Genomic DNA, 15,552 nt, shown 5'->3' with positions numbered 1-15,552 from the left:
GACCAGCCCAGGATTTTGGGGTGGGGAAAGACACTCTGTTATACAGCATCTTCGGTGCTTCCCTCAGAGGGAGGCAGAAACACCTCGAAGGGCTGAGTATAAGGACATCTACCGAGTGTCTTTTTAAATAGACACCGGAGTTGGGGGGGGGGAGGGGAAAAGGAACAGGTTTGTAACCATAACTCAGTTGGACTTGTATCCGAGAAGGCAGATGCCATGGATTGGCTCCCTCACCGAACGCCTGCTTTTCTCTTCCTTTTATTGGTAAGTTAGAATTTTAAAACAATATTTTGTAAACTCGGTGATTATACCAGTTGAATTTTCCTTGGCAGAGCATCACATTTTACAGTGTAGACTAGACCCTTAAAAAAAGGTCTGAAAAAAATTAATGAAATTTAGTATTAAAATATAAAACTGTCCTTACTTTAAACTGCACTTCTAAAGGATCTATACAAGTAATTTTAATTTTTCATTAAATACTGACAAATGTTTCTTTTGATTGTGACTTTCTGCAGTCTGTTGATGTTCAATGTGATCTTCTATCTGTAATGCATGGCTTTTCAGGCTAACGCTGTCTGTGCTACTATTTAAGGAGTAAGAGTTATTAATAAAAATCTTATCACTATAAAAATCCTAATAACTTTACTGGATATTATTTGGCCTAATGTCTTTATTTTTGTTATTGATTGAGGAAATAGGAAGAGAAAATCTCTTTTTTTCTAAAGTGATTAACAAGAGCGCTTAAGAGCTGACCAATTCCTACAGCTATATTTGGGAGAAAACTGTGAAATTTAGTGCAGACCTTGGCTGAGTAAACATCAGGACTTGGCCTATTCTTTCACATGGCAAGAAATTCCCGTCTGGTAGTGCATTAGCATTGGAGCTGCCATGTGCTGAGCAAGTGAATGCGTGATGAAAGTGTCACTCCTTGGGTTTGTTTTTCTAAGTGTAAAAGGAAAGTTGGGACAATGGTCAAGTGTCATAGCTGTACAACGCTCATCAAGGCATGGAAAGTACCCAGAAAGGACTTAAAAGAATTGTGGAGGCCCCTCTACTCCTGCAATTTGATTTTTGTGCAGATTACTTTTACTCATTTGAGACGCTCTTCTGAAATTAGGTAGAGGTTTAAGTCTCTGAAGACTGAAAAAAGTAGGATTTGTTCTAGAGTTAAGTCCTTTCGTGAGTTTTGTTTTACAGTGTATTGGTAAATGTTTGTTAACATTGGTAAATGTTTGTTAACTACTTGTTACTAACCTCTCTAGAAATGTTATAGCCAGGGAAAAAGTGTTTGTTGCTATAGAACCCGAAATCCTAGCACCTACTTTGAAAAGGTAATCCATTAATTTTTGGTGACAGCTCTGCCGGCAGTGAAGTAGAACTAGCCAACACAGGGCAGCTGCCAAGCAAACATCAGCAAAACTTGTCAAAAGCAAGTTGCAGTTCGGATGAGTTTCTGCTTGTTGAATGTAGCACAGAGCTCTCTGAGATTGGCATGTTGCACATCAAGCCAACATTTCTGGATTTTCATGTAACATTAGTGACTATTCATTTGACTCGGTTATCTGGTGAGGCATGCTCCTGATGTGGGAAATTTGGAAAAAGAAAAAAAAAACACAAAAAAAACCCCCTGACTGTCCTGTATCTGAGATCTGTCTATTCAAAAGGGATTTTACTGCCTCACTTCCCTCCGTGATTCTGGAGCTCTTTCCATACTTTCAGTATATTATCGTTACAGTTGTGACTGCTGAAGGATATGTGTCGGGTCAGGAAAAAGAAGCAATTGTGAAAACTGCCATTATGTCTTGATGAATATCAAATATTTGAACTTTCGCTACCCAGAGGAAACAATTGTTCTTATTATGCGCTCTTCTGCACATCAGCGTTCATGGTGACCTGTAAAGCTTAGTAGCACCTCTCAGCACTTTACGGAAAGCTGACAGGCCAACTGCAGAGATTAAATAAATTTTAAATTACATATCCATTTTCAGCATTTCCTGAGAAACAGCCTTGGTTTTCAGTTTGAATAACCTTTCATGAAAATCACCTGTCTGAATGGCGTGTCTGGTTAGTAGATTGGTAATAAGTTGTATCGAATATAATTGCTGCGGAGTTATACATATTTTACAACACTACCACGCTTTCAGAAAAAGAAAACTTACCAGCCCTGAAACTAATAATTTTCCATACAAATTTCACCACTGGGGAGACTAATTCTGCAACCCTTGCTCACGTGACTTCAAAGGCGTTATTCTCATGAGTAAGGGAGTTCTGTTTGTGATGCTTGCACAGACACGTTTTATGGAAATAACCTGTTTGATCAGGTATGACTCTTCTCCTGCCAGCTATCATGTGACAGATAATCATTTCAAATTCACCACATCTTTTACATGCACTTTTGTCTGGCTACATTTTCCCATGTGTTATCTGCACTGCTTTTTTCCCTTCTCCCTCCCACCCCCCCCCAGTTGTTAGGCTATGGTTACACCTCCTACTCATAACTTGGTTGCACACAAAAATATTAAGGGGCCAAATCATCACCTTGCATGCGCATATGAGACATCTGCCAGGATATAGCCAGGAACTTGCAGGCTCTTCTGACAGCAAAATTTGTTGTAGGAATAGAAACTAAAGTAATTTTGCATCCAGGAATTATCACCTAAGATTAGGCTTTAAATCTGCAGCTTTACATTCCAAACTAAAAATGGCCCCTAAGCAAATGTGCATTTGCAGCTAGAGCACTCTAAACCATATTAAAATGCAAGTTTTATTGAGGAGATTTATTGAGGAGACTTAGCATGACTAATTTGAAAAACTCAAATTTGAATTATAATGGCTTACACCCTGTATTGAAATTACTTTTCTGCTCATTTTTCTAATGGTTCAGTTCAGTTGCAGTATGGAAATTCATTATTTCTGTATGGCAGAACAGAAGCCATCTCAGCAGAAACTTTCCTGAAGTGGTCAGTTGTTTTAGTAAACATTTTTAAAAATCACAGAATCACACAATTACAAGGTTGGAAAATACCTTTAAGATTATCTAGTCCAACCGTTCCTGTCCTATGCTAAACAAATAAAACTTTGGAATATGTTCTGACTTACATGAGCATTTTCATACTTCTGCTGAATTAACAATCTCCATCCTGGGTGCAAGACAAAATATTGATGTCATTTGCTAACACAGGAGGCAATTGCAACAACTGACTTCTGATGAATTAGAAACCAAAATGCCTGAAAAATCATCCCACATAATGTACCCTTTAAATTGGAAGAAGCACATTCGTTAGTGACCTACAAAAATGAAAGGTATAGGCAAAAACACATTCATGTTTTGATTTAAAAGTGACCAAATGGCTTCCTTTTAAAACATGAGGTTTTGTTTTATGTTTCAACTCTGCTTCTCACTGTTTTGTTTGCACTGATTGGTAAATTTTGGAAAGAGATGCAGAATGAAAAAAGGGAAGGGTTCGTTATTCAACCCTTTACTAGTCAGACTAGGCTGAGTAAGAAAGACACAAAAGTCCCAAAACGCTGACACAACCATAGCTACCAAGGTACCCCGATGACTAATGTAATATGTGTGAGTTCTCAGCAGTCCTCCCATCCCAGCCAATAACAACACCGCTCCTGACTTCAAAGAGAGAGAAACAGATCCAATATGAATAATGCTGGGAAGATGTTAAAGGCGTGTTCAGTCATTTAGATTTCAGTAGGTGGAGGAGGGAGGGTTCCGTAATTGCGTATAACATTGCTTGGCAGCCAATTAATGATTAGTTAATTCTTGTTTGTAAATTGCTTTGAAGGTACAAAGAACCATGCGCATCCTGTGGGCCTAATTCTGTTCCCAGTTACATCAGAATAAATCCAGAATAACTGCAGTGTGACTCTAAGGTGTCGTTTTGGACACAAGGTTCAGACTCCATCATTCCAGTAAAAGACAAGCTTTCAGACAGGCCCCTGTGCAAATGACAGCCACCACAAGCGTGATTCCTGCCTGCACCTGTCCCACCCCAAACCAGAAGTGGCTTGAGCAACGAGCCTCTAGATTCTCTGCAGTTTCCATTTTTTTCAGTCTCTTACAGACTCAGAGGAGAGCAAACCTTGATGCCATTTTGATCAGCTTGCCTACCCTAAGGTCCTCAGAATGCATCCCACACTTCTGAGTGACTCCTATCGTTTTAATTATCATTAATCACTGAGTCTATGGAAAGTACTTCATGTAACTATTCAGGTACTACTTTAGAAGGGAAGTTTGTTCACCACCTAGAAGTATGCTGCAGTTAGCTGCTAGGAGACGTTACTTCTCTGCTGGAAATGGCACTAGAAACAAAAAAGGGTTCATATCACAGAGCAATATTAGGAATAGAAAGCTGGGGTGGGAGCAGCCTTCTGACTGCTGGTGACAGGGGAGAACTGGAAAACGTTAGCTTTGGGGTCAGAAGAACATCCATCCCTGGATCAAGTTGTATAGATGTCACTCCAGAATTGCTGAGGTTTAGCTGTTGAACTAGTCAACTTTGCATGGTGTCTGCCTACCCTCCTCGCCATAGTGCAGCAGTTTCTGAGGGAGACATACAAAGCACAGACATCAAGTTCATCAGATCAGCCTTTCCAATTAACATCACAAACTGCCCTAAGGACTTTGGATTCAGAACCATCAAGACTTCTTTCAAGTTCTTCCATTAGGAGCCTGTAGCAGAATGAGTTTTTCCTTAGACAGTTTGGGACAGGTGTAGAAATAGAGGGCCTAAATTTACAATCTCCAGTATTGCAAATTCCCAGCAAATTCCCAAGATTCCCATTACTGGTACTTGAAAACAAAGTAGGAAACTGCAGTGTAAAATGTATATTCATCATTGCTGAAACCAGAACTCCCTGTAGGCTGAAATCAAGTGGTTTGTGAATACTCATGTCCTTAAACATCAGAATCCTTTAAAGGCAGAATTCTTGTTGCAGAGATACTCAACACAGTTTTTCAGTGAGGACTGTTGAGTATATGAGAATGACATGGCTGGATGTGAGAGATTAGAAGCAGAGAGTAGACAAGATTCACTAACATTGCACTGGGAGGTATATGCCCATACTTTTCTGGGTCAAAACAATTGCTTGCATGCCAGAGGGAATTTCAGCCTAAGGGTGGAGAGGATTTCTTTGTACTCACTAATAGAGGCTCTCCTCTACCTGTGGGATCAACTGATAAGAGATGTTGAATCAGTGCTATTTGTGGTGGACTTCATCACTCAGCTTCTCTGGTGAGGGTGTGATCTGCTCCTTCTATTCTCCCACATTCCCCAAGCTCCGAAGGGGATTATAGAAGGACAGAGTTGCATGGAAAAAACCCACCCATACTTTACATGGATATTGTCTCTTCTCTGAGATGAATACTGGCTGCACATGAATTTGAAACCCATTCTGCAGATGAAGATTTAAATAATAACTAAGACATAAACTCAAATTAAGATGCATGGATGCATTTAGCACAACATGAACATATTGTAATGATTTTCCTGCAGAGTACTTTTCTTAACCATATTTGTCAATAGCTTGCTTAAAGAAACAAGAAAAATAAATCTTTATCCCATTAGTAGTCCTAAAAATGTCAAGGTACTACGCACATCAAAGGGACACATCCACAGTTTAAATTCCCTCATTCTGAAGAAGATTAGCACAGCCATCATGTGCTCAATCCTCAGGAGATGTTCTGGGCAAGATCAGATCATTAAAGACATTCTTTTGAAAATAACAGATGGTGGACCTCTTACAGCATACAGGTAAACAGGGAAAGGAAAACGAGAGTGAAGGTGCTTTAAATTGATCTGTATTCCCTACATGTAAGAGGTTGTTTTAACATGAAGTAAGTGGAAAAACGTCTGTTACAATCTTCCAGCCTTGACAGAACAATGCAATAAATTTGAAGTGAGGGAAGTCCCATGAGGCAAAGCTACTGTAGAGAAAATGTTTGTCTTGTAGAGAAAAATATTGTTACAGATTTTATCCAGGGATAAGTGACACAAAAAACACCAGATAAAAGATGTCAGACACCAGATAAAAGATGACAGACAAAAAAAAAAAGAGCTATAAAATAGTACATTTGAAATTATAAAGTGGACAATTGATGGCTACAGCTGTTAGCTACATTTGGTGAGAAAAGAGAAATTCTGCAGCACTTTTTGTCTCATGTGGATATTTTGTTTCTTCCAATGAGAAATGAAGCAAGCATTCAATTCTGCAAATCCCATAATCTTCACTTTTCATCATCTGAAGAGAGAAGAGGCGGGTCCTAAACCCAAAAGAGATACTCTGAAGAGGAACTTCATTTTAACACCTTATTTAGGAACCAGGTTAATTAAACTGTGCCTTCGTTTAAATTGTGTTAATCAAGAAATCTAGGATTTTCTATTATTTTAATTTTAAATGTCAAGTAAATAAATACTGCATCTGATCCTGCCACCTTTATTTACTCAAGACTTTGGTTGCATATTAGACCTCAAAGCAAAGCCCACTGCGCTCCAGGGAAATTTGCCTGATGACTGCAATCGGCTTTCAATCTTTGAATCTCTTTAACCTCAGTGGAAAGCTTCAAGAAAGCATTTTCATTCCTTTTGGTTAAACTAGATGGTGAAGTACTCCTAATCTACTGTATACCTTATAAATATAAAAAAGAAAGAGAGAATAAAGAATAAATTCTTTAGAATAAATAACCTCATCTTTTCTAGTTTCCTAGACAAACTTTTTAATAACATTTGAAACCACTTGTCTTTTCACCTGAGCTGTTAAAACCTAAAAATCTGCATGAAAACTGTATTTTGATGTAGGTATAATGTGAAATTTGCTATGACACATCCATTGAAACCCCCGAGATCAGCCTTGAAAGACAGAATTCATTCTGAAGGTGTTAACTGTCAAGGCACTCAAGTGATATATGTACAGTAAAATGGATGACACAAAACCATTTGTGGAAATCCTGTAGCTACTGCCAAGATAGGTTATTGCAACAGACTTGGTGTGGTTTAACCCCAGATGGTCACTAAGCACCAGAGAGCCTCTTGCTCACTCTCCCCCACAGTGACATGTGGGAGAGAATTAGAAGAGTAAAAATGAGAAAACACCTGGGATGAGATAAAGACAGTTTAATAGGTAAAGCAAAAGCTGCACATGCAAGCAAAGCAAACCAAGGAATTCATTCCCCATGTCCCATGGGCAGGCAGGTGCTCAGCCATCCCCAGGACAGCAGGGCTTCAATGCACATAACAGTGACTTGGGAAGACAACAACCATCCCTCCCAACATCCCCCTCCTTCCTTCTTCTTCCCCAAATCTTTATATGCTGAGCATGACATATGGTATGGAATATCCCTTTGGTCAGTTGGAGTCAGCTGCCCTGGCTGTGTCCTCACCCACCAGCTTGTGCACCCCCAGCCTCACTGGTGGGGTGGGGTGAGGCTCCGTGGCAGCGCTGCTTGCAGTAACAAAAACATCCCTCTGTTAGTGCTGTTGTCAGCACAAACCCAAAACACAGCCCCGTACCAGCTACTCTGGAGAAAAGCAACTCGATGCCAGCTAGAACCAGCATACTTGAGAAAAAGTACTGCTCAAATCCCGAGGTATAGCAATGTGTGGCAGTTGGGTTTTGCTTACTACATTTTGCCCTGCATTTTTATATACTCATCTTCTTATTGTTCTTGCAGGTACTCTTGGATTTCAGCACGGGATTTCATGTAGAGGTAATTCATATTTCTTCAGAAACTGATTTTCTGATCCGATGAAATGTCACCAATGCAAAAATGAAAGAGAAAATACTGAACTAAGACACTGCTGAACTTGAAGTTTGAAAATATATTTAAATATTAACCAGTTGTAGGTAATAACCTTCTCACCCTCTCAAAAGATGTTCTGACCTTCAGTGAGTATCTCATACACATGAATAATTTTAAATTAAACAGTCTTAGAGGTTGAGACTTGCAGACATATAAAAAGCATGTGATCTATAAAAATGCCTTTTGTTCCCTATTGTTAGAAATTTAAAATATCTGTATTCATTTAAAATGTATTGAGGTTACTGGTCATATCATACTGGAACTCTCTGTCAAAGGTAAAAGAGTGGGATGAAAATGGAACGGCAAGATGGAAAACCTACAGAAGACAAAAACGTGAATGGATCAAATTTGCTGCTGCTTGTAGAGAAGGAGAAGATAATTCTAAGAGGAATCCAATTGCCAGAGTAAGTAGGAAGAAAACCAAAAGTGTACACTGATGAGTTTTACTAAAGACAGACTGATAAAAGCTGAGGGATTTTACAGTACATTTGTTTAGAGCAGTCAGAGCAAGGAATGTAGAACAAAAGAAAGATGCAGTATTTCCAGCTCTGCTGAGACAGTCTTATATGGTGAATCCATATGGCTTCTGAGGAGTGACCAGAGGCTTGCTAGAACATTTCCATTAGCCTACTTCCTAGATCACTCCAACCACAGTCTCTTCATGTGCAGCATCTGTGTAGTAAATTGCAATATTTTTCTTTTCCCTCTCACCCTGAGTAACCCCTGAGCATGGCTGGTGCCTGACTCCAGTGGGAAAGAAAGCAAAGACGATGTCTTCCTATTCTCTCACCATGACTGTGCCCTTACTGAGATCCAGTCACAGTGTGACACTTTTGGAAGTTTTTCACTTCACTTCCTTGCCAGAAGATTTTTGAGAAATAGAAAACCTGTCCAGCACATATGGGGAGATGGATCTCTAGGCTGGCTGTTTTGCAGAAAAGCCTTCCATTGCTTCTGTCAGTTGAACCTTGTGATATGTGACTAAAATTATTTAACAGGAAGAAAAGCCCTGCTGGTCTCCTCAGTAAACTGGCATGAAAAATTATCATTACCTCTTCTTGCAGATTCGATCAGACTGTGAAGAAAAACATCCAATCACATACAGCATCTCTGGAGTTGGAATTGATCGTGCCCCCTATGGAATATTTATTGTTAACCCAAGAACAGGAGAAATTAATATAACATCAATAGTGGATAGGGAAGTAACCCCAGTATTTCTTGTAAGTACTCACCTTTTATCTTTATAATGATGGATGGGGGAGGGTGGAGCAGGGAGAGGAGGAGGAGACAAATTCATTTGTTTCAGTTTGTTACTTTGCTTATTTCAGTTTTGGTTTTAAAATTGCTAAATCTCCTTTCATCTAGATACGATGCTTTGCTAAACACTCAATGACAGGTGTAGACTTGGAGCCCCCTCTTGAGCTTCGAGTCAGAGTTCTGGATATAAATGACAACCCTCCTATATTTTCACAAACTGTATTTACTGGAGCTATTGAAGAATGCAGTATGGACAGTAAGTCACTACGTTATGTGTATTACACTATAGTTAGTGAAGCTCTCAGAATACAGTTGATAAAAGCTTAGTGTGCTCATTCTACATTTTCTAAGGCAATGATATGTGTTTGCCAGGATTACTGCAGAGGAAGGAGTGGGAGATGCTCCTTTGAGTGGTATTCAAACTAGGGTCCAAGCTCATTCATTGCCTATAAGTAAGCAGCGACGTTGCTTTCCCATTTTTCTTCCCACACATGAACACTGAATGTTCCAGTTTCTAACCATACCACCATGATAATTCTTTCAGATGAGAAAATTTAAAATAAATCAGTTCATTTCTTCTCATTAAAAAATAAAAAAAAAATACACCTACAGTTATTTCCTTTGAGGGTACATAAAATATGGGTTTTCCCATTGTTTTCCATTCCAGATATTTGTATTTGTAGCCTGAGTATTGCCGCTGCAGTAGGGTAGTACTAAATAAACCCTTACTTAAACCACTATAATGGTTTACCATAATTACAATAATCAACATTAGACATGCAAATAACACTGAGGCAATGATGCCTAATGTTAATTTTCTACTTTATAGAAATTCTTATATGAAACTGCGGAGATTTCATACATGAATATCTACAAGCCCAGTACTTAGTGTTTTTACATAGTCCTTATGGTTAACTTGAAGCAGTTCAGTGAAAATCTTCATTACTCTATCTGACTTTAATTTTTAAATCATTTTAAGTCACTAACATTCAGTCAGAATCACTACTAAATTAAACCTGTTTTTCTCTCAAATATCAATGAATAAATAGTATTTTTATACACCAAGTTTAAGCATTTTCTTGATAAGTTGTTTTCAGGAACAAAATGGATTTTCTGATTTGTTTTTTTAATTATTTTTTTTTCTTAGACACACTGGTGATGAAAATAATTGCATCAGATGCAGATGAACCTAATCACTTGAATTCTAAAATTGCCTTCAAGATAGAAAGTCAGGAACCTTCAGGTCCACCCATGTTCATTATGAATAAATATAGTGGAGAACTCCATCTTGCAAATTATCTTGATAGAGAGGTAACATTTCCCTTTCCAAAGTTAAATACATGATGTTGTGGTGTATATGTATTACAAGAGATGGGAGAAAGAGAGAAAGAGAGAAAGAGAGAAAGAGAGAAAGAGAGAAAGAGAGAGAGAGAAAGAGAGAAAGAGAGAGAGAGAAAGAGAGAGAGAAAGAAAGAGAGAGAGAGAGAAAGAGAGAAATCAAGAAAGTGAGAAAGCGAGAAAACGAGAAAGAAAGAAAGAAAGAAAGAAAGAAAGAAAGAAAGAAAGAAAGAAAGAAAGAAAGAAAGAAAGAAAGAAAGAAAGAAAGAAAGAGAGAAAGAAAGAGAGAGAGCAAGAAAGCAAGAAAGGAAGCGAGAGAGCGAGAAAGCAAGAAAGCAAGAAAGAAAGAAAGAGAGAGAGAAAGAAAGCAAGAAAGCAAGCGAGAGAGCGAGAAAGCAAGAAAGCAAGAAAGAAAGCAAGAGAGAAAGAGAGAAAGAGAGAAAGAAAGCAAGAAAGAAAGCAATAAAGAAAGCAAGCAAGAAAGCAAGAGAGAGAAAGCAAGAGAGAAAGAGAGAAAGAGAGAAAGAGAGAAAGAGAGAAAGAGAGAAAGCAAGAGAGAAAGAAAGCAAGAGAGAAAGCAAGCAAGAGAGAAAGCAAGCAAGAAAGCAAGCAAGAAAGCAAGAGAAAGCAAGCAAGAAAGCAAGAAAGAGAAAGAAAGCAAGAAAGCAAGCAAGCAAGCAAGCAAGAAAGCAAGAAAGCAAGAAAGAAAGAAAGAAAGCAAGAAAGAAAGAAAGAAAGAAAGAAAGAAAGAAAGAAAGAAAGAAAGAAAGAAAGAAAGAAAGAAAGAAAGAAAGAAAGAAAGAAAGGAAAAGGAAGGAAGGAAGGAGGAAAAGAAAGCTTGTAATTTTTACAGAAATTAAGGGAGAAATGCAATTTTTTCCACATGCTACAATAAAATGTTCCTGCATCAGGCAATAGTGGTAAGACAGGAGTATTTACAATGCCTAGATGTACAGGTGGTCCTTCTAACGTTCTCATTTCTCTTTCTGTGACAGCAACATAGTAGCTACACTCTTGTTGTGAAGGCATCAGACAGGGATGGAGCTGCAGATGGAATATCATCACTTTGTAACTGTAACGTTAAAGTCATTGATGTCAATGACAACTTCCCAACTCTTGCTCAAAGCTCTGTAAGTCTTCAATACCTAAAGCAACATCACTGTTTTGAAATCCTGTTCAAAACCCAGTTGAAAACAGAGCCCTTATTCACACCTAAAGCACTTTCACATTTGAATGCTCCACTGGATTAACAGGGTTGTTTCCTCAAACTGTGCTCCAAATCCAAGCCGTTGCTTGCACACCACTTCTGATAACGCATACGTAGATTATTTTTGTATTCGGTGGAGTCAGTCCTGGAATATAGTCATTGAGGTGTCCCAAGCCATGTAATGCAGCCAGACTATATATAGTAATCTCCGTATGACCTTTTTTTATAGAAAGCGCAATTCCAATTCCTCTAAGCTGCCCCTGAAAACACTTGAGGTAAAGCAGCTCTTTAGATCTCCAACCAGAATCATAATTTACCCAGAACACATGATTTTTGTTAAATTGGCATGGACTGTGGGCAGGATATCTTTCAAAAAAATCTCTGCAATCAGGTGTGCTTTCTTCACATCATATATTTAGGAGTTTGCTAACAGGTATTTATCTGTCTTTCATTCCAGTTTTCAGTAAGTATTTCAGAAAATTCACTCAGTTCAGAACTGCTGCGAATACAAGCTCTGGATGCTGATGAAGAGTTCACAGACAACTGGTTAGCAGAGTTTTTCTTTATATCTGGTAATGAAGATAACTGGTTTGAAATTGTAACAGATCGAGCTACAAATCAAGGAATCCTTAGAGTAATCAAGGTATGGATAAATACACGTTGAAATAATCATGTTTAAATAGTTTTAATTGTTAACAAAATTAAATAAGCAGTAAACCCACTGTAATTCAACCATTTAAAATAGAAAATATTCAAAGAAATTTAAAATTGTATTTATTACCTAGTTCTCTGTGTTTTCTCTTTTAGGAACTGAATTATGAGTATATTCAAAGTCACTCACTGATGATTGGTGTCAGGAATGTAGCTGCCTTCCACCACTCAGTTGCACAGGACTACCGAATATCCGGAACACCCCTCACAGTGCAAGTAGTGAATGTGATGGAGCCGCCAAGATTTCATCCAGCTTCAATTGTGTTTACTATACCAGGAAGCACAGGTGTGAATTACGTTCTGGGAAAATACACAGCCATAGATGAGGACACCGGACTTATTGCAACAAATGTTATGTAAGCCCTGCTTAACATCCTGGATGGAATATTTTTTTAAATTGAGATTTCAATGGGATGAAGAATGGGTATTTTAAGGGATCCTTTAAAAAAATAACTTTAAAAATGTTAATAGATGAGCAATAGAATAATCGCAGTAGAATAGTGCATTCTTCAGTCCATTTTTATGCCATGATCGCCTGTGTTTCCTGACTTGCTTTCCTTAGCCCTGTGCATAAGACAAAGAAAATACCATTTTTCTAACAGGCTGTAACTTAAATAAATCAGAACAGACTTGTTTTCTGACTCAACCTAAGAATATTTTTTCTTGAAATGTTTGCTGCAAATATGAAATTTATTAGAAGCAAGCAGAAAAGCCTAATATTGGGCACTGCTATACAATCATAATAAAGAGGTCACTACCAGCTCATTCTATAGTAAAACACCGTATTATTTCATGTTTATTTCTGCTGAAATGAATTATAATTAATAATTATAAGTAATAACTTTAGTCTGGGGAAAAGGAGGCGGAGGGGAAGTGGTTGAGTCACCATCCCTGGAGGTGTTCAAAAAACATGAGACATGGTTTACTGGTTGGTCTTGGCAGTGCTATATTAAGGGTTGTTCTTGATGATCTTAAAGGTCTTTTCCAAACTAAACTATTATATTCTATAATTTGTTTTTTAATATATGTAGAAATAAATACATCTGATGTACAAAGGTTAGTGAAGTTTTCATAAAATGGAAAAATATGTTAGTAAATACAGCTGGAGAATTTTATAGACCCTGGCACAGGCTGCCCAGAGAAGCTGTGGCTGGCCCCTCCCTGGCAGTGTTCATGGCCAGGTTGGATGGGGCTTTGGGCAACCTGGACTGGTGAGGGGTGTCCCTGCCCATGGCAGGGGGATGGAACTAGATGGTCTTTGAGGTCCCTTCCAGCACAGATCATTCTATTCTTTAAGTAGAGCCATGGATTTAACCACTGATGTCAACAAGAGTTCTGGTAAAGCTTTACAGGGTCCAGAGAGATTTTACTCTTAAGACTGTGATACCACTTTCAAACTATAATGGACTTCTACTCATTTACTTTATTCCTAGTTATTTTTCTGGCCTCCATCTTCTGAAGTCTACAGGCACTTTGACTGAACAGTTAAATGCAATAGGACCTAGTGCAGCCTAAAGATAAATATTCCAAAGTGACAAATAGTATTTTCTAAATTAATATGTAATACATTTATTCATAACATAATGCTGAGCATTCTTACTTCACCAAATACAGATATAGTATAGGACGTGATCCAGCTGCCTGGTTCAGAATCAATCAAAACACCGGTGAAATCACACTGAACAAAGTTATTAACCGTGAATCAATCTATCTAATCAATGGGCAGTACAAGGCAGAGGTTCTGGCTATCACTAGAGGTAAGAAAAGAGACTAAGTTTTCTGAAACAAAACACTTCGTTCTGGATTTCTCTCAGTGTTTTCTCCTGTTTCTAGTTTTCCCACCTGAACTGCATTCTTTATAGTATCAATATTCCCCCCTGACCACAAATACCTTCTTTTTACAGGTATTCCCCAATATACTGCTACTGGCACCATTGTGCTTTCAATGCAAGATATCGACTACAACTGCCCAATTATTAACACTGAAATAAGGAAAGTATGCATGAATTCCCCATCAGTGATTATCACAGCAAAACATAGAAGTGGTGATCCATATTTTGGTACCCCATTTACATTCAGCATACATGGCGAACCTCAAACTATATGGATTATCAGATCGATAAATGGTAAATTAACCTGCTTTTTATAACAGAATAAGACACAGTAATAAGCTCTTACATAAAATAACAGAATAAGATAACCTTTTAATAACAAATAAAACAGTTGTTAGACTCTATTATAACCTCACTTCAATGTGATTTTATGTGTGTATGAATCCAACAAGTTGCTCTCAATTTTTGTGTGTGTGTGTGTGTGTGTGTATAAATTCATATTAAAGCTATAATTGGAATCATTACATGAGTTTTATCTAGTTATCTTTTAAAGGAAACTAAAAATATACTGGTAAAAACAGAACATCAAAACTACACTGAGCATAGCACTTCAATTGGTCTTAACCTAATGAGGTAATTTAAAAAGAGTCATTTGATACCTTTTTGATTCTATATTATCTAAAACATTCTAAGCATATGACAAAATTCTCAAATGTGTTTATTGGAGTATAAAATTATCAGCTAGCAGAGCTTTATTTTTTGAGAAGCATATGAAAATGGTAAATTAAGATCACAGCTTTTGCAAGTCATCATACAAATTTTACTTACGCTTATTTCTAAGAAAAAAGGATTTGTCAGTGCCCAGTGAACTTTTCTGGTTTCCTCCAATAGGACATAACAAACTAGTGAATTAATTAAATCTCATACTTTACTAAATAACAGAATTTGCATAATTTACTGTATGCACATAAGATTATATTAAATGGTAAATATCACAATTACAACTACACACCTATTTGTCAGATAGGAGATGCAAATGTGTAACTTTAAATATTTAAAAACTACTGAAAAACCTTTTGAAAAACACACATTATATTCCTTGCGAGAGAGAAAAAAATCTAAAACTTGCAACTTTTATGTTCACCGTTGTGTGAACAAAAATCAGGAAAAAACAGCAGTAGTTATAAAAAAGTGTATTAATCTCTTTTGTATTTCTCACATTTCAAAGTGGTGACTGGACTGATCTAGTTTTTCCAAAAGGTTTTGTGCTCAGGTTTTCCAATAGAAAAAACTAGCACAGATGAATATCATAAGTTTCAGTTTTGAATAAGTACTGTAGATGTATAAATAACTGAAGATCTTAGAATGGGCACACTTGCTCTTAATTATGTTCT

General features: G+C 37.5%; 1 protein-coding gene across 1 annotated transcript in view; it reads left to right on the top strand.

The window, feature by feature from the left end:
- Positions 1–216: 216 nt before the first annotated feature.
- Positions 217–15,552, top strand: part of LOC311189027 (uncharacterized protein) — a gene marked incomplete at both ends in the record, with an annotated part of 60,968 nt that continues 45,632 nt past the window's right edge. Inside the window, 11 exons of the mRNA XM_084260611.1 lie at positions 217–264; positions 7,685–7,720; positions 8,089–8,217; positions 8,878–9,033; positions 9,179–9,326; positions 10,218–10,381; positions 11,404–11,538; positions 12,073–12,258; positions 12,423–12,682; positions 13,941–14,083; positions 14,231–14,452. Of these exons, the coding sequence (XP_084116737.1) occupies positions 217–264; positions 7,685–7,720; positions 8,089–8,217; positions 8,878–9,033; positions 9,179–9,326; positions 10,218–10,381; positions 11,404–11,538; positions 12,073–12,258; positions 12,423–12,682; positions 13,941–14,083; positions 14,231–14,452 (1,627 nt within the window). The remainder of the gene's footprint in view (positions 265–7,684; positions 7,721–8,088; positions 8,218–8,877; positions 9,034–9,178; positions 9,327–10,217; positions 10,382–11,403; positions 11,539–12,072; positions 12,259–12,422; positions 12,683–13,940; positions 14,084–14,230; positions 14,453–15,552) is intronic.

The sequence above is a fragment of the Gallinula chloropus genome, assembly GCF_964237585.1.
Source record: "Gallinula chloropus genome assembly, chromosome: 2".
Lineage (NCBI taxonomy): Eukaryota > Metazoa > Chordata > Aves > Gruiformes > Rallidae > Gallinula > Gallinula chloropus.
Note: the sequence above shows the minus strand (reverse complement) of the source record. Positions and strands in the feature narration are given on the sequence as shown.